Source organism: Mobula birostris, chromosome 32, assembly GCF_030028105.1.
Source record: "Mobula birostris isolate sMobBir1 chromosome 32, sMobBir1.hap1, whole genome shotgun sequence".
Lineage (NCBI taxonomy): Eukaryota > Metazoa > Chordata > Chondrichthyes > Myliobatiformes > Myliobatidae > Mobula > Mobula birostris.
The window spans coordinates 1,480,063-1,499,833 of NC_092401.1; the positions used below are offsets into that span (position 1 = coordinate 1,480,063).

The following is a 19,771-nucleotide window of genomic DNA, read 5'->3' on the forward strand; positions in this document are numbered from 1 at the left end:
ATTCATATATCGTTTATTGTTATTCATCAGCCTTGCTGTTTCTGGTCTGCTGGCCCTAGTGTGGGTGTGGACGCTGTGTAGCCTCTTCTCTGATGGGAGTGGGACAAGCAGCCTATAAGGAATGTGTAAAGAATGACCCAGATCATGAAGCAGATGTACTGCAAGGCTGAGATAAGTTTCTCTGGACAAGGATGCTCCTCAGTCCCCCTTGGTTGATAGGCTTCTGTCAGGTCATAACGTGTCATGCATCAGGGTAGATTTTGCTAGGAGCTGTTCTGCTGCTCAATGGCTAGGGTTTTGGGAGCAGGTCCAGTCACTGGGGGAAGCAGCACCCAAGTGGCAGACAGAAGTGAGGTCCCTCTTCACTTACCACAGTGGTGTCAGGTCAGTTGGATCCAGAGCTTTGAACAACTTGAGTTAGAGGGTTGGCAGCTTCACGCAGGATGATTCCATGGGTTTGGATTGTGTTTAACATTAGACTACACTCAACCCTGCTGAACTTTCAGTGTTTGTTGACTGTGTCTCAACATCTAAATAAACTGAGCCAAGGCAGCCACAATAGAATTGCTACAATATATCCTTCTGTAGTGGCCAAGCATCTACCAAGTAGTAGTAATAGCAGTAGTAGTAATAGGAGCAGTAGTAATAGCAGCAGTGGTAGTAATAGTAGTAGTAATAGCAGCACTGGTAGTAATAGTAGTAGTATTAGGAGCAGTAGTAATAGCAGCAGTAATAGTAGTAATAGCAGCAGTGGTAGTAATAGTATTAGTGTGATCACATGAGTTGAATATAATGTTCTGCAGAAGGGTTTTCTATTAGTGGGCTCTCCGGTGGCTGCAGAGGTTGATCCAGGATCCATATTACAGGAATGTTAGGGTGGATTTCCTTGATGGAGAACACCTGTGCATGATTTTGTTAAACGTGGGGGAGCACGATGGATGGGCAGCCACCTCATGGTCCTTGAGAGATCGGTGTTAGGGTCCTGTGGCCTGCAATGCAAGACGACTGGGGACCTTTCCCTACAACAGCATTTCTCCATCTTCACTGCCATTGCGATGCATCTGCTCCACTCTTGAGGACTTGCTTGGATGGTTCTTTGTCTGGAACTTCCCCTTGACCTTACCGCCATGGCTGATGTTACCAGGCGCTAAGTGCCACATGGCTAAACTCCAAATGGCATCACTATCGGGATCCCAGGAACTCATAAGCCTCTTCACCAAGACAAGGTGACGATCTCAGAGAAGTACTTTATCCTTGTGAATTATTTATTTGTGGACCTGCTGGGCCTATGAAAAGAAGTCACCTTTGTGATCTTTACTTCAAGTCAGCAAAAGACCAAAAGCTTGTCATCCATTTTTGAATTGCCCCTAATGTACATGCAGGATTTCCTGGTCTATCGAGGATAATCTCTTTGACCAGTGCGGTGTGATACAGACCTCAGATCCCCTTGCAATATGTTCCCTTCGCATTCAATATTTGCACACAACTCCAGCAATCTGAGTTTAGTGCTGACCTCTGGCCCAGTCTGTATGGAGTTTGTACGCTTGACTGGTGGGTCTCTGTTGGGTTTTCCAGTCTCCTCTCATATCCCAAGGTTGTTGAAGCCTTAACTGTTGACTACTTTTTCATGCCTGTGCTCTCCATCTAGACTGAATTGGTGTGAGGTTTTCATAAGGTCACATCATATAGAAAGAGGCCCTTCAGCCCATTGGGACCAGGCTGACCATTGAGCACCCATCCACACTGATCTCTGCCAGTCCCACTCTGTTCTTATAATGCTTCTCCCAGATTCTGCTCTTCTCTACGCACTGGGGGCAATTTACAGTGCCCAATTAACCAATCAAGTTGCCACTTCGTTATTCCTCTGTATCCAGGCAAGGTGATAAACCGGTGAATGGTGTCCCCCAATCACAGGATCTAGTCCCTGGTGCCTTTGCCCTTCCCCTGAAGAGTCAGCTCTCTCTCATGGTCTCAGCTTCCTGGTAAGAGGTGTGCACATGTGGTTGTGGGAAGGCTGGAGAGAGGAGACTTGTTTCCATGTGCTGTGCCTCTGCCGCTGTAAGGGGAGTAATTTGCTCCTGCCTGATACCTCCCTGTAAGAGCTGGAGGGCAACCTGTCAATGTGTGGCTGCTCCTTGATTGTACAGAGCAGCCGTTGCTCACACACAACGTCCTTAGGTCACTGGAGAGCCGCCAACCACCATCTGGAACAGGTGACCAGGTTCCGAGGAATTTATTGATTGGGGTACAATGTGGAGTAGGCCCTTCTTTTTCTTTGAGCCTTGCCACCCGGCAACCTGATTTAATCACAATCTAGTCACAGGACAATTTACAATGATCAATTAACTACCAACAGGTACATCTTTGGACGGTGGGAGGAAACCGGAGCACCCAGAGGAAACCCGTGTGGTCACGGGGAGAACGTACAGACTCCTTGCAGACAGCGGCAGGAACTGAATCCAGATTACCAGTACTGTAAAGCGCTGTGCTGACCACTCTGCTACCGTGCCTTTGACAGGGTAGATGTAGACGCGCTGTTTTCTCACGCGGTTGAGTTCAAAGCAGGGATCAGAGTTTCAGGATAAGGGATGGACTAGGGGATGTGCAGAAATTGGTTCACATGAAACTTTTCTATACCCAGAAATTCTCCACAACAGACAGTCAACCAGTGGATGTATTGAAGACTATGTTTTTGAAATAGCAAGGATTTGGAGATCAAAAGTGTGTGCTGGATAACACACACAAAATGCTGGTGAACGCAGCAGGCCAGGCAGCATCTCTAGGAAGAGGTACAGTCGACGTTTCGGGTTGAGACCCTTCGTTAGGACTAACTCAGTGTTAGTCCTGATGAAGGGTCTCGGCCCAAAACGTCCACTGTACCTCTTCCAAGAGATGCTGCCTGGCCTGCTGCGTTCAGCAGCATTTTGCGTGTGTTGCTTGAATTTTCAGCATCTGCAGATTTCCTCCAGGTGCTGGATTAGCTGTGATTTTTAGAATAAGACTCCAGCTCTTCCTTTTCATGTCAGTCAGGTGTGGACATTAAGTGATACCTATAAAGAGTGAATGTGCCTACAAACAAAAAACTCACAGGATTTTGTGAGATTTATTTCTTGTATTTGTATTTTAGAGGTACAGCACACTAACAGGGCCTTCTGGCTTAACGAGCCCGCACGACCCAGTTACACCCTGTAACCAATTAACCTACTAGCTCATACTATCTTTGGAGTGCGGGAGCAAAGCCGAGCACCCAGAAGGAAATCACAGGTTCATGGGGAGAATGTACAAACCCCAACAGACAGCGGTGAGAATCAAATCTAGTCACTGGCACTGAAATAATGTTATGCTTAACCACTATGCTATCGTGCCTCCTCTAGGGCTTGTTCCCTTCGGGTAAGACTTTATAATTCCATGACAGTCAAAAATAATTCAACTCATCAGTGTAGATGCAAAGTCTTCAGAAAATTGAGACCTGAATTAATTTATTTCTCTTTAATTTCAGGGAATTACTGGCACTGATGGCGCTCGAGGTCCAAAGGGAAACCAGGCAAGTTTTATTTTGAATTTGATCCCATGATCATGTTAATTTTGCTCATGTGCTCCAGACAAGGAAGCTCAGGGCAATTAAAAAGAAAGACAAGTAGCCTTTTATTCTTTCTAAGTGTAGAGTCAAAGGTGCTACAGTAGGAAAGATTTTGGTGGGGTGGATACAGAGAAAGTATGGGCACATGCTGGTCAAACTCAATGACATCTTGCAATCATATAGCACTCTCTGCAAACAGAACATCCTGAAAGATTCTGCAGAAATATCAGGCACAGAGCAACTTATGGAGATATTAGAACCTCATATCAATCTCTTTCATCTCATTCTAATCCGAAGCCTTGTCCACCAAGTACACTCAGTGGCCACTTTATTAGATACACCTGTACACCTGCTCATTAATATAAATATCTAACCATCCAATCACGTGGAAGTAACTCAGAGCATAAAAGCATGGAGACGTGGTAAGACGTTCATTCGTTCACATCAAATATCAAAATGGGGAAGAAATGTGATCTAAGTGACTTAGACCGTGGAATGATTTTTGGTGCCAGACGGGGTGGTTTGAATATCTCAGAAACTGCTGATCTCCTGGGACAACAGTCTCTAGAGTTTACAGATAATGGTGTGAGAAACAAAAAACATTCAGTGAGCGGCAGTTCTGTGGGTGAAAAGATTCTTGTTTATGGAGAGGTCACTGGAAAATGGCCAGACTGGTTCAAGCTGACAGGAAGGTGACAGTAAATGAAATAACCACACGTTAAAAAGATGGGGCACAGAAGAGCATCTCTGAATGAACAACACGTGGAACCATGAAGTGGTTGTGCTAGAGCAGCAGAACGTCCACTGTACCTCTTCCAATGGATGCTGCCTGGCCTGCTGCGTTCCCAGTTCCACTCCTGTACTGAATGAGGTGGCCGCTGAGTGTTTTAGCTACTGCATTTCCCTCTGGGTTTTTTTGAGGTCTGGGTTCTTTTAAGGTCCTCCTTACCTCTGTTCTAAAGGATTGCCCCTCAATTTTGAGGCTATGCCCTCTAGTTCTGGATACCCTCCACAACCTCTCCACATCCACCCTGTCTCGTCCTTTCAACGTTTGGCAGGACCAACATTCGATCTAACATTCTCTAATGTTGGAGTGTTACTCATAAGTCCATATTTTTCCTGGGATTCCATGGCATCGAAAAGCATGAAAATGACAACAAATTCAGGTGTCAAGTGTCGCCCAGTTTCACTGGTTCGCATTGCAGTGAGCTGTTCACACAATGTGGAAATATGTAGGGAGACACATTTTGAAAAGAGTTGTTCACCAGCTCCTTGTCGTTTGTTCCACTGAGGAGAGTGGGTCACAAGTAGTTATAGAATCATGCAGCATGTCAGCTCAGGCCTTTTGACTTGATTGGACCATGTCGGTGAAGATGCCCCATCCAACCTAGTTCCATTTGCCAGTGTTTGGCCTGTAACCTTCTAAACCTCACCTGTCCAACTGTCTTTTAATAGTTGTTATTCTACCTCCCTCAATCACTTCCTCTGCCAGCTCCTTTTACATAGATACCACCGTTTGCATAGGAAAAAAAGTGTTACATCTTTCCCTTTTCTCCTTAAACTTTTGCTCTCTGGTTTTTAATTCCCCAAACCTTGGCTACGTCCTTCGTGATTGTATACACTTCTATAAGATCACCTCTCAGTCTCCTGTGCTCCAAGGAATAAATTCCACACCTGTCCCATCTCTCTGTACAACTTGTGCCTCAAGTCCTAACGACATCCTTGTAATTTTTCTCTGTACTCTTTCTAGTTTAATGACATTTTTCAATAGCTGGGTGATTAAAACTCAGCAAAGTACTCCAAGTGAGCCTCACTTCATCCTGAACAACTGCATGCATAATCTTCCAACCGTCCATAAGGAGTTTGTATATTCTCGCTGTGACCGTATGGGTTTCCTCCGGGTGCTCCGGTTTCCTCACACATTCCAAAGATGTACTGGTTAGTAGGTTAACTGGTCACTGCAAACTGTCCTCCGATAGTCTAGTGTTAAACAGGTGGGTTGCTTGTTGGGCCGGAAAGGCCGGTTCCGTGCTGTATTTCTGAATAAAATAAAATAGGTTCGGCAGCTATGAAAAGAGAAAAGGAGTTAGTGTTTCAGGCTGAAAATGCCTTAGTCTGTGACCTAAAGCATTATTGCTGTTTCTCTCTCCACAGATGCTGACTAACCTACTGTGCTTCTAGCACTTTCTGCTTTGTTTCAGATTTCCAGCATCTGCAGCTTTGCTTTTTGATTTGCAAATAGTTTCACTGTGCCCCCATTCTCCATAAAATGCACTCTGTGTTAACTTTGAAAGTGGACGCAATAAATTTTCCCAAGCCAGTACTTGTACCTACACACTTTCATGAACAACAGTACTTTTATAGGCAAGTTCAAATCAGTTAAAGTTACTCCTAAATGATTTAAGTTAAATATATGTTGATAGATTCCCTAATCAAACATAAATAAGTCACTGTATTTCATATTATCAATGAATTCTGGTATGGACTGTCTTTGTAAAATGTCTCAGACCTTGTCAGTGGCTGTGCTTTACTGCCAATTGCAGAGGTGAGTTTCATTCACAGTACAATAGGAACAAAGAGCAGCCAGCTCATGCACCTAAAACTCTCACAAAGAGTGGTAAAAATAGATGGCTAAAGAATAAGGCAGCATATTTCTCAAGACCAAGAAGCAGGCCTTTTGTCCCATCATATCTGTGCCTTGCGAGGAAGTAGAAGTGTCTGTGAGCTTTCTCGGGTGCACCGTTCACCTGGCGGCACCAGGATAAATTATTGGTGATACTTCTACCTAGGAATTTCCGGCTGGGCGTTCAGCAGCTGTAAGACTTTGTTTGGTCACTCTGCCTACTTATTGTGATATATTCGGCCCATTGTATACATGTTGGCCCGTTGCAGAGTAATATCAGGAGCCCCCCCATTCCCCAACCACTTTCCTCTGTAACCCTGCAAGCTACTTCCTCCCTCGCATGGCTCTCACCCTGTGTTTTCATAAAGCAACACACCAGGGGTGGAACTTTCCAGCAGCCAAACAACTCAGAAACAGAAACCCAAATGACTGTGCATAGCACGGAAGAGCCAATTCCTAGCTGTCTGTAAGGAGTTTGTTTGTTCTCTTTCTTTTTTTTTTCCTTTTTAAATCTTTTTATTGAATTAGTACACAAAGAGTAAAACATATCGCAACCAATACATTGTTAGGATATAAATATAGAAGTAATATTAATACAAAAAAATGCAAACAACTTAAGTTAATTATAGATTAACAAGGTAATATAATTGTATACTAATCCTCCATATATCCCAATAGAAGGAGAAAAAAAAACCCAGAAAAAATAACCTACTGTGCAACTAACCTAACAAAGCAAAGCAATGGGCTAACTAGGTAAATAGTAGACTTGAACAAATTAAACAATCGCCTCCTCAAACCCGACCTCCACTAATAACAGATAAAATCCATGAAGGGTATGTACGTATGGTCAGAGAGAGAAAAAAAAATAGTTACATTAAATGAAAATATTGAATAAAAGATCTCCAGGTCTGTTCAAATTTAACTGAAGTATCATAAAGATTACTTCTGATTTTTTCCAAATTTAGACACAGTATTGTTTGAGAGAACCAAAAAAAACGTAGTCGGGGCATTAATCTCCTTCCAATGTTGTAGAATACATCTTTTCGCCATTAAAGTAAGAAATGCAATCATTCTACGTGCTGAGGGGAGTAAATTACTAGAAGTTTTAGTTAATCCAAAGATAGCAGTAATAGGATGGGGAGAAATATGACTATTCAAAACTTTTGAGATAATATTAAAAATATCTTTCCAAAAAGTTTCCAGAGTAGGACAAGACCAAAACATGTGGGTCAAGGAAGCTATCTCCCCATGACATCTATCACAAAGAGGGTTAATATGAGAGTAAAAATGAGCTAATTTATCTTTAGACATGTGTGCTCTATGGACAACTTTAAATTGAATTAAGGAGTGTTTAGAACAGATAGAGGAAGTATTAACAAGATGTAAACTATAGGCCCAGTCCTCAGCCGGGATAGTAAGGCCCAATTCCTTTTCCCAGTCAGTCCTAATCTTGTCGAATGGAGCTTTCCTAAATTTCATGATAGTATTATAAATAGTAGCCGTTACACCTTTCTGACATGGGTTGAGGTTGATGATAGCATCTAAAATATTTGTAGGGGGTAACGCCGGAAAGAAAGAGAGTATGGTATTTAGGAAATTTCTAACTTGCAAATATTTTAAAAAATGTGTTCTTGGTAAATTGTATTTGTTAGATAACTGTTCAAAAGATATAAGGGTGCCATCTGAAAATAAGTCAGAAAACCGTAATATACCATTAGTTTTCCAAATTTGAAAGGCACGGTCCGTAGGAGTTTGTACGTTCTCCCCGTGACTGCACGTGTTTCCTCGGGGTGTTCTGGCTGCGTCGCACATTCCAAAGCTGTGAGGGGTTGAGGACATGCTATGTTGGCGCAGGAAGGTGGCGACTGCCCGGCACAATCCTCACTGAGTTAATTTGGTGCAAACATAAAGCATTTCACTGTAGGTTTCGGTGTATATGTGACAAACAAAGCTAATGTTTAAATCTTTATCTAAAGCTGATGTCTCAAAAGAAACCGCATCATTCCCTGTCTTTATTCTTTCCCTAGGGCTCTCAAGGTGATCCCGGACCAATAGGGCAACAAGGTGACCCAGGACCTCAGGTGAGAAAGTGCAGAGGTTACATTGAAATGAATCCAGAGCAGTTGACATAGAAACCTACAGCACAATACTGGGCCTTCGGCCCACAGAGTTGTGCCGAACATGTCCCTACCTTAGAAATTACTAGGCTTACCTTGGTCAGAATATCTTGCCTTCTAATATCTACAACGAACTCTGAATCCTGTGATTCACTGTTCTCAGCTGTAACCTTGATGTGTGTAATCAGGTATGGAGTGAGGCAAAAATCTGCAATCTTGGCACATTTAATCAGATATGCAGTGGGGCAAAAACCTGTAACCTTGGTATGATTAATCAGACATGGAGTGGGACAAAGGAAGAACTTTTCATTCACATGCCAAATGCTGGAGGAACTCAGCAGGGCAGGCAGCCTCTATGGAGAGGCTCATTTTCCCTGTCCTTTCCAGTCCTGTTGAAGGGTCTCACCTGAAATGTCGACTGTTTATTCCTCTCCATAGATGCTGCCTGACCTGATGAGTTCCCCCAGTGCTTTGTGCCTGTTACTCTGCATTTCCAGCATTTGCAGAATCTCCTGTGTTCATTTATCGTACAACATTTTTGTTAAGTTTTTAGTGTCTTGAGGTTTCATACCAACCAACAGACTTTGGCACTGAAATGTGTCCTGAGGTAGCTGTGTTAAATCTGCAGATTAGCAATAATGATGAGTTCTGAAATGTAGGAAGGACTTCATTGGGACCAGGTTTCAGGATTATAGTGTAACCTGCATCTGCAAGCAAACTGCAAATCCTGCAAAAGTATCCAAGGACACTGTGCATTTTATCAATACAAAGCAAGTAAGTATTAAATCCATTTTATCACTGTTAGCAGCTGAAATGTAATAATGGATATCATTTGGAATCCCCAGGGCCAATAGTAGATATGACTGCTATCCTGGCCAGCCCCAGGGAATACAATATGCAGCAGTAATGTCTGTGCAGTCTCTCTGCCAGCACTGAACCGTGTAGCACTGAATGTGCTGAGGCAGCTGGATTCCCACTGTTTCCGCTGCCAATCCACTCCACTCGCCTAATTTATCAACCTCTGCGCAATCTCATTAAATCTTAAATTGTCTTAATGTTTGGAGATTGCTCATTACTGAGTAATACGTTTCTCAGTGCACTATAATGTCGCTCAAAAGCCGCGAAAAGAATAGCTTGCTTCTCAAAAGACCATTTGCTCCATTGTTATTGCAGTTTTAAAACCTGTGTTCCAATAAAGACTCGATTTGATAATTCAGTTCAACATTAGGAGTTTTTAATTAATAAACGTTCTGCTGCACAGTGGGATCTTGGCGCACTCGTTCACCAAGTGTAATAGGGTTGAAGTACAAGTACATCAAACAATTTAGAAAGTGTAGGAACACTGGCTGAAATGTACAAAAGAGTACACTATACTGTCTACACTTCCCTTTCATTTGGTCTGCTTCTGCCATTTTCATTATAGATTAATGACCATGGACAATCGCCTCTTGTTTAAGTCCAAACTCAAGCACTGTGATCAATAATGGGGAAAGTTATGATGTCATCATTGCTCAGGATAAACCTGACTCTCTGCCTGATAGTGCATAAAATCGGGCAGCAATATCTCAGTTGGGTCGTGGACTAGAGAAATGCAATCATGACTAATCAAAATGGCAGGTTCTAAACTTTATCCTATTGAACGCTGTACCCTCGTTCACAGGAAATGTGTGACTACATGTTTAGAGTATGGGAACTGTACCAGCTAACACTACAACAGTAGTGATGCCAATAGTGCACTGGAAATAAAATGATTTCTTCTGTTGAGCTTTCTCATGGTATGCCAAATACAGAAGTGTCACATTGCTTTTCAACAACTGCTTCAAACAAAGTCTAAGAAACAGTGGGTTAGCACGAATTGAGGTAATAAAGTGGTCATTGTAACCATTTGTGAGGCACTGAGGGCTAAATACTTACAATAAGTAATTCATTTCTTAACTTAAACTGTAATTTTCATCTCCACCCCTTGCTACCAATTGTCCTCCCCCCCCCCCACTGCCACCTTCATCCTTATTGCCCCCTTAGAAACTCCCACTGTCCCCAAGAGGACAATATCACCCACTTTGGGAACCACTGGGCTGGTCTAACACATGACAGAGAAAGGATTAGATGGATTTGCTATTAGGTGTGTAGAAGGAGAGGGGTAGATGATGAGGAAGTGGAACATTAATGGCATTTGGTCTGGTTAGGTCAAATGACCCATCTTTGTTCTGTATGTCCTTAGTAATGTGAGGAGGATGTTATGAGAATGCAGGGTGACTTGGACAGGTTGGGTGAGTGGGCAGATGCAGTTGAATGTGGATAAATGTGAGGTTATCCACTTTGGTGGCAAGAACGGGAAGGCAGATTACTTTCTGAATGGTGTCAAGTTAGGAAAAGGGGAAGTACAACGAGATCTAGGTGTTCTCGTACATCAGTCACTGAAAGTAAGCGTGCAGGTACAGCAGGCAGTGAAGAAAGCTAATGGCATGTTGGCCTTCATAACAAGGGGAGTTGAGTATAGGAGCAAAGACGTCCTTCTGCAGTTGTACAGGGCCCTGGTGAGACCACACCTGGAATACTGTGTACAGTTTTGGTCTCCAAATTTGAGGAAGGACACTCTAGCTATTGAGGGAGTGCAGCGTAGGTTCACGAGGTTAATTCCCAGGATGGCAGGACTGCCATATGTTGAAAGATTGGAGCGACTGGCCTTGTATACTTTGGAATTTAGAAGGATGAGAGGGGATCTGATTGAAACATATAAGATTATTAAAGGATTGGACACGCTAGAGGCAGGAAACATGTTCCAGATGTTGGGGGAGTCCAGAACCAGAGGCCACAGTTTAAGAATAAGGGGTAGGCCATTTAGAATAGAGTTGAGGAATAACTTTTTCACACAGAAGGTTGTGGTTCTGTGGAATGCTCTGCCTCAGAAGGCAGTGGAGGCTAATTCTCTGGATTCTTTCAAAGAAGAGTTAGATAGAGCTCTTAAAGATAGCGGACTGAAGGGATATGGGGTGAAGGCAGGAAAAGGGTGCTGATTGTGGATGATCAGCCATGATCACAGCGAATGGTGGTGCTGGCTCGAAGGGCTGAATGGCCTACTCCTGCACCTATTGTCTATTGTCGATTGTAATGTGCAGAGCAGTAGATGATCATTTGAACATATTCCCTGTTGAGAAAGTTGTTTTTTTGGGCATGAAGGGAGTTGAGGGACATGGGGATTGGTCAACAAGTGAATGAGACAGCAGATCAGCACAAGAGGCTACTCTAACCAACTCCTGCATCTACGTTCTTGGACCTTGGAGTTATCCACCAATACGTGTTTAGGGGAAAAAGATCACATGTTATAATCTGGAAACCACAAAGCTCGAATAGGGGTTGTACACAGAAATGGAAGCCTGGATTATTTCATATTTACATTGGAGACCCTGAAATAGACCAGTGATTCATTACTCCAGCGGGCAGCTGATCTTGTTACCATAACTCTTCACTGAGGCAGCTCTTTATCTCTCTCTCTCTCTTCTGCAGGGCTTTCCTGGACCCCAAGGCCCCATTGGACTTCCCGGAAACAAAGTAAGTTCTCAGATTTTTCCCATGGATGCATTTTGGCTTTGTGGTGATAATAATTCTGGTGGGACTGGGTGTGAGGGAAGAGACCTTTGCTTCAGTGAGACTCCAGAAACTCCATTTTGCACAATTCACAGAGAAATGCTAAAGAAACTCAGCAGGTCAGGCAACATGTGTGGAGGGATATGAACAGCCAATGTTTCGGGTCAGTACTGGAAAGGCAGGATGTAGAAGCTAGAATCAGAAGGTGGGGGAATGGAAGGACTTCAACATTTCAGGTGATAGGTGAGACCAGGTGAGGCGGAAGGTGGATATGTGGAGGAGAGAGATGAAATGAGAAGTTGGAAGGGGATAGGTGAAGGAGGTAAAGAGCTGAAGAAAATGGAATGTAATAGGTCAGAAGAGTGGACCATGAAAGATAAGAAAGAGTTGAAGCAGAGGAAGCTGATTGGAGGTGAAGGGAAATGAAGAAGTGAGAGGGTAATCAGAATGGTGAATGGAAAAAGAGAGAAGGAGGGGGAAGAAATTACTGGAAGGAAGGGGGCAGAACCAGAATAGAAGTGTGCCAGTGAGGGGAAGGAGTACAAATGGGCAGATGATAGGTGAATTCAGGCAAGAGGTGAAGGTGGGTGGATGGGAAATGGTGGAAATGGGAATGATGTGATAGGTGGAAGATGCAAAGGGCTGAAGAAGAAGAGATCCAATAAGAGAGGACTGTGGACCATGGAATCAAGGGAGGGAACAGTGGGAGGAAGTTATGGGTGATGGGCAAGTCATAAGGGTGGGAGAGGGGGAAGAGAAGGGGTGAAGGGACCAGATGGATAAAGGAAGATTGGAAAACAAGATTGTGTGGTGGGGGGAGACAGAGACAGGTGATTACCAGTAGTTAGAGAAGTTGATGTTGAAGGCAGAATATGAGGTGTTGTTTCTCTGATTTATTCTTCACTCTGGATATTGAGGCATCCGCTTCAATATTTCAACATTGACTGAAGCTCGAAGAATACACAGATTTATATCCGTCTTATCTGACTGTGCATGAAGAAGAAACAAACGTGCGTTGAAGGAAGTTTTATAGAGACAGCTTAGTGTTCAATTCTGTTAATAATTAAAAGGCCTGATCAAACACCACTATTACAAATGTGGAAATTACATTTAGTTTGTTAAATATTTTGGATATTAAGAGCAAACTAGCTTCAGTAAAAGTTGTACCTTGTTGTAAAAACTCCATTTTGTTCACTATTGATGAAGAAATTAGTCATTGTTGCCCAGACTAAACTCGTGTGTCTCCAGACTACAGGAGTGCTGCCTTTGAACTGGCTACAGAGCCCATAACCACTGTGGTGAACTTGCGAAAGAGAATTTCACCATAATCTTCCTATTAGGCAGCCATGGATGAGCAATTATTGTCCTGCTGGTGTTGCCTCTGTCCCAAAAACATGTGGCAGCAGAGCAGTATAGCGGGTTAGCGTAATGCCATTACAGAACCAGGACCCAGTTTCAATTCCCACTGCTGCTGCCTGGAAGAAGTTTGGGCATTCTTGTCATGATGACATGGGTTTCCTCTGGGTGCTCTTGTTTCCTCCCATCTTAACAATAAAGACATACGAGTCAGTCAGTTGATTGGTCATGTGGATATAATTGGGTAGCACGGGCTGGAAGAGCCTGTTACTGTGCTGCCTCTTTAAAAAAAATATGATAAACATCTTTACAAACAGAGAATCAGTATATTCCATTATGTGATCCATCAAACAAGATACCCAATTTGTACACGTGGGATCCCATCAAATGAATACACAGCCAACTAATCTGGTATGTGGGCGTATTGATTCAGGGGAGGTGCTGTCTGGAACATGAGGAGAACTCTCTGTTCTGTGTACAGGATCCCACAGCAGATGATGATTTCTTTATAATTACCGAGATACCATTTATATATTTACTTGCCACTCCGAAGGATCATTCCATACTGTACATTGTACTCAAGTTATACAGAGGGGGAATCCGGTACGAAAAACATTATTCAGAACTTAGTGCCACAGTAACAAAAAAGTGCAATGCAGTTAGGCAAACGAAGATTCAAAGTACATTCATTATCAAAGGATATATGCAGTATACAACCTACGATTCGTCTTCCCCACAGACAGCCACAAAACGAAGCAAGCTATGGAACCCGCTCAAAGAAAAGCATCAAAACCGCAACGTGCAAAAAAAAAAGAACAAATTGTGCAAACAACAAAAATAGATCAAAAAACACAGAATATAAAACATCAAACTGCAAGTTCATGAAACAGTCCAGGAATGTTCAGTTTCAGCTCAGTTTGGTTCAATTTAGTGCTGTGTCGTTCATTTAAAGCAGGCCGCAGAGGCAGTCTGCCCTGATCAAAGTTACACAAAATATCAACTAAAGAAGGAGCACTTAGAAACCAGAAATAGCATAACATGAACTACAGAGTCCAGTCACAAACTGCATTGATTAAACCTTGCCCAGGACCCAAGAGTCCACCACCATTCTCCGGCAGCAATGAGCAAGAGGGAGATCGAATGCAGGCAACTTTGTCCAGGAGCAGAGAACAAGAGAGAGACCAGTCACTCACAAGCATACGGCGCGGAACACCTACTCGCCTTCTGCTCTCATCCTAGTTGATCTCGATCTTCCTCGATGCTTTGATCAGCAAACGATGGTCTCCCGACCAGACACTTCACTCAAAACCTCACGAAACTCCCTCGGAGATGACAAAGCACCAAATCACTCAATCTGTCCAAAAATACACCATCAAGATGTAAATCACAGGTAGCTCAGTTGTATTTGAAAGAAGAAGAAATAAATGAAGTAAAATAAATAATTTTGTGAGCTGTCTGAAGGATGTCACCCTTGGTCATGTTGTTCGCTGGTGCCAAGTTTGCACGGAAGGCCATTCAGTGTAGACTGGGAGATCAAGAGTGCATCTTTTACAGTATAAAAGGTCTATTCAAGAGTATTATAACAGCAGGATAGAATCTTGAGCGTGGTTATTCTCAAGCTTTTGTATCTTCTGCTGGCTGAAAGAGCGGTGAGAGGGGCTTTTGATTATGTTAGTTGCTTCCCCAAGGAAGCAGGAGATTTAAAGGGAGTAACATATAAACTGTTGGAGAAACTCAGCAGGTCAGATAGCATTTACGTAAAGCAATAAACAGTCAATGTTTCAGGTCACAACCCTTCTTCAGGTTCAGCATCTGCAGAATCTCATGTAGTGTAGAGGAGGTCTTGCTTTATCATCCTAAAAGATGGCACCTCCACCGATATTGTTCTCCCTTGTTGCTGGCTCTCAGCTGTCAACACTACTCAGGAGAACTTTATGACCCAGAAGTAATATTGTTTCCCAATTGAACCAAGCTGTAAAACATGTGGTATGGGAAGTGCTGGTTGCATAAACCACTTCTTGCAACCCATAGCCCTATCTGTAGAGTGTAGTAGGTGTAGGTGGTATATTCTACCATCATATTTGACCTACCAAAATGAGCCACCTCACATTAATCTAGGTTGAAGCTGAGAGGGGGTAAGTTCAAGAGAGATGTGAGGAGCAAGTTTTTTTTTTACATAGAAAGAGTTTGATTCCTGGGGTGGTGACAGAGGCAGATACTTTAGATCATAAGACCATCAGATATAGGAGCAGAATTAGGCCATTGAGCCCATCGAGTCTGCCCCATCATTTCATCATGGCTGATCCTTTTTTTTCCTCTCAGCCCCAATCACCTGCCTTCCCCCATAACCCTTGATGGTCTGACCAATCAAGAATCTATCAACCTCTGCTTTAAGTATATATGTCAAGACTTGACTTCTACAGCCACTTGTGGCAACAAATTCCACAGATTCAACAGTCTCTGGCTAAAGAAATTCCTGCTCATCTCCATTCTAAAAGGACATCCCTCTATTCTGAGGCTGTGTCCTCTGGTCCTAGACTCTCCCATGACAGGAAACATCCTCTCCATATCCACTCTATCAAGGCCTTTAAACATTCAATACATTTCAATTAGGTCACATCTCATTCTTCTGAATTCCAGTGAATACAAGCCCAGAGCCTTTGAACACTTTTCATATGACAAGCAGTTCAATTCTGGAATCATTTTCCTGAACCTCCTTTGAACCCTTTCCAGCACATCTTTTCTAAGATACGGGGCCCAAAACTCCTCACAATCCTCCAAGTGAGGACTCAACAGTGCTTTATAAAGCCTCAACATAATATCCTTACTTTTATATTCTAATCTTCTTGAAATGAAGGCTAACATTGCATTTGCCTTCCTCACCACCTGCAAATTAACCTTTTGGGAATCTTGCACAAGGTCTCCCTAGTCCCTTTGCGCTTCAGATTTTTGAATTTTCTCTTCATTTAGAAATCAGACTGTGCTTCTATTTCTTCTACCAAAACGCATGACCATACACCTCGCAACGCTATATTCCATCTGCCTCTTTTTTGCCCATTCTCTGAATCTCTCTAGGTCCTCCTGTAGCATCTCTACTTCCTCAAAACTACCTGCCCCTCCACCTATATTTGTGTTGTCCGCAAACTTTGCAACAAAGCCATCAATTCCGTCATCCAAGTCATCGACATATAACGTAACAAGAAGAGATTTTTAGATAGGCACATGAATGTGACAGAAATGGAAGGTTATAGACATTGTGTAGACAGAAGGATTTGTTGGCTGTTTGATTACTAATTTAATTGGTTTGGCACAACATTGTGTGTTCAAAGGCCTGCTCTTATTCTGTATTGTTCTATGTTCTATATGCATTTACAGTAGATGTATTAGGAATTTGCTGTGATGTGTCAGCACAACATGCAACAAAAATAACTTTTAATTATGAAGAATAGTAAATTATATATATAATTTATATTTATTTATTTATAGATTATAGGTAATATCCTGTTTTAATTAACCGTTGAATGAGGTATAATCATTGGTTAGATCACCTGGGAAAACTTCTCTGCAGCTCTTTATTGTGTTCCTGATTCAGCTGACTCAGTTTAACATCTTGCCAAAAAAATGCACCACTAGAAATGAGACTCTCACTAGAACTTCACTGGTGTTTCGGCTCTTGCAGGTGCATTTACAGGTATCCAAAAGAGTATGCAGAGTGTCAATTCAGTGCCCCTTTCAAAGGAGAACACCTCTGGCAAAACAGTGTTCTCTCAATGTTGCACTGGAACGCCAGCCTGGATTTTTAAACTGGTGACTGGGCTAAGAATTAAACCCACGGTGTCTTGAGCTCAGAGACTGTGAAGTGCTGACACAGCTGAGCATTTGATATGTGACATTCCAGGTTTGTGGGCCAGAGTTCATGATACCCATTGCAGTAACTCAAGGTTTGAACAGACATGATGGAATGTTCATTCGATAATGCATATTTTCTTAATTGCCCTGGGTCTTGTAGAAACCTGTATTGGAATAAGTTCAAATGCAGCTGAGTGGATAGAAATGGCTTGGGGTTTGTTTACAGTGGATGCATTGATGCTTCAGTATTATGATCAAACTCAGCCTGTTACAACCTGATTCAACACGTGGTGAATCGACAGTCTCTGCACATCCACAGGTCCATTCCATACAAGGACACAGCCAGGTCAGGGGTTACCATCTTATAGCACAACAAGGGTCCAGAAGGTCTTCCTCAGCAGAAGATTACCCTTCAACCATCAAGCTCTTGAACCATTGCGGATGACTTCTGTCAGCACTGTACTCATTCCAGGACTTGTGGATGCATTTTCAAGGACTCTGTAACTCATGTTCTCAGTATAATTTATTTATTTATTATTATTTGAGGGTATTTTTGTATTCGCACAGTTTGTCTTCTTTTGAACATTGGTTGTTTGTCAGCCTTTGTATGTAGTTTTTCATTGATTCTGTTGTATTTCTTTGTTCTAGTGGGAATGCTCGCAACAAAATGAATCTCAGAGTAGTATATGGTGACATATGCTTTCATAATAAATTTACTTTGAACTTTGAACCTAGTGAATTGACCATTTGAATCATGTGTTGGTTTTGTTCAAATCTTCTAGGGACCTCCAGGCAAGCAAGGACTGCTGGGACTTATTGGAGCAGATGGTCCACCGGTAAGCTATCTGGATTTAACTGTACTACCATACTAATCTTACATCTGTCGAGCTTGCAGTGCAAAAGTATTGATGCTACAGAGAATGGTTAAACATATTATTAAATTTACTATCACTATTATAGCAGCTTTCAATAGCTGGTATTTTCTCATTTGTATTCAACATGCTATGAATATTCTTCTTAATTCTGAGAACGGAACAAGCAATATTGAATACGGTCCTTTGATCTTCAGTGCTCTGTGGGAATTGGTCTATTATTGTTACAAGTACTGAAATGCAGAGAAAAGCTTTTGTGTGTGTGTGTTCCCCAGACATATCATTTCATACATAAGCACATCACAGTTTCACAAAAGGAAGCGAAAGTGCAGACTATAGTGTTACAGCTACAGAGAAAGTCATCAGGTAGACAAACAGAGTGCATGGACCACGCAGTTCTGCTCTCCACATCCTAAGGAGGAGATACACGAAGGATTTATTAGGGTAAACTCACAGTTGTAAGACTGAACAAATTTGGCTTCTCTTCTGCTCTTCGTAAAGAGAAGGCTGAGGGAAAGTAGTCTTTTATGGTTTGGGGAAGCTTTTCTAGAGAAGACACAAAATGTTTCCACTTGTAAGAAGGTACATAAGTACAAAAAGCAATCCCATAATGAACTCAGGAGAAACTTCTTAACCTAGCCCAGGAATTTCCAACCTTTTCTATGCCATAGACTAATACCATTAAGCAAGGGGTCTGTGGACTCCAGGTTGGGAACCTCTGACGTAGAGAATGGGTTGGAGGTTGCTAGACGAGAGATTAAAGGAGGTGGACGGGATTGACAGATTGTGTTCTTTTCCATCTCCCATATCCCTAGTGCATTACAGTATCTCAAGAAAGTTACAAAATGACTTAGCTTATGTACTTCCATTTCTTGTTGGTCTTGGTAATTTTCCCCTTGGATTTTGTAAATGAAAGGTCATTCTTTATACTCAAGTGGCAAAATTTCTGAAATTAGAAGATAAATGAGCTGAAGTACTGACAGTAGAAAATAGGTGCCTATGCATTTCCACACAGGTTTAAGACTTTTCTGAAGTTGGTCGCTGCTAGAAAGATATTCACTTTTAGAATTTCTGGCTGCTCCAGTCTAACTAGATTAGAGATCAAAGGACATTAATGTACCTAAATCCATGTTAAAACTCATTATTTCAAAATTCCACTTTTCCCCCAAATATGGACATTTACCGAGACTGAAGGGTCTCAGAAGTGGCACACAAAGAGCAGGAGGATCTCAGCAGATCAGGCAGCCGGTGTTTTGGAGACCCTTCATCTGGACTGAATGGAGGTGTCAACCAGAAAGGTTGAGTGTCCATTTCCTTCCCTAGATGCTGCCCGATCCGCTGAGATCATCCAGCTTTCTGTATGTTGCTACGCACATTTATTGGCTGACTCACCAATGTGTATTGTAAGACCTGGATTAAACCAAGAGTTAGTGATATTCAAGAGGGGATGTGTGAAGGAAGATTTGATAGAGGTATACAAAATTATGAGGGGTGTAGATAGGGTAGATGCAAACAGGCTTTTTCCTCTGAGGTTGGGTGATGGAGGTCAGATATTAAGGGGGAAAGATGAGATACTTAAGGGGATCATGAGGGGAAATTTCCTTACTCAGAGGGTGGTTCAAGTGCGGAATGAACTGCCAGTGGAAGTGGAAACTGTGAGTTCAATTTCAACATTTAAGAGAAATTTGGTTAAATACGTGGTTAGGAAGGGAATTGAGAGCTATGGTCCAGGTGTGGGACGATGGGACTAGGCAGAATAATATTTCAGCATGGAATTGATAGGCCA

General features: G+C 42.4%; 1 protein-coding gene across 1 annotated transcript in view; it reads left to right on the forward strand.

Annotated features, from left to right (window-relative positions):
- The window catches only part of LOC140191163 (uncharacterized), a 392,816-nt gene that overhangs the window by 217,079 nt on the left and 155,966 nt on the right, over positions 1-19,771 (forward strand). Inside the window, exons 21-24 of the mRNA XM_072248300.1 lie at positions 3,500-3,544; positions 8,231-8,284; positions 11,828-11,872; positions 17,896-17,949. Coding sequence (XP_072104401.1) covers positions 3,500-3,544; positions 8,231-8,284; positions 11,828-11,872; positions 17,896-17,949 — 198 coding nt within the window. The remainder of the gene's footprint in view (positions 1-3,499; positions 3,545-8,230; positions 8,285-11,827; positions 11,873-17,895; positions 17,950-19,771) is intronic.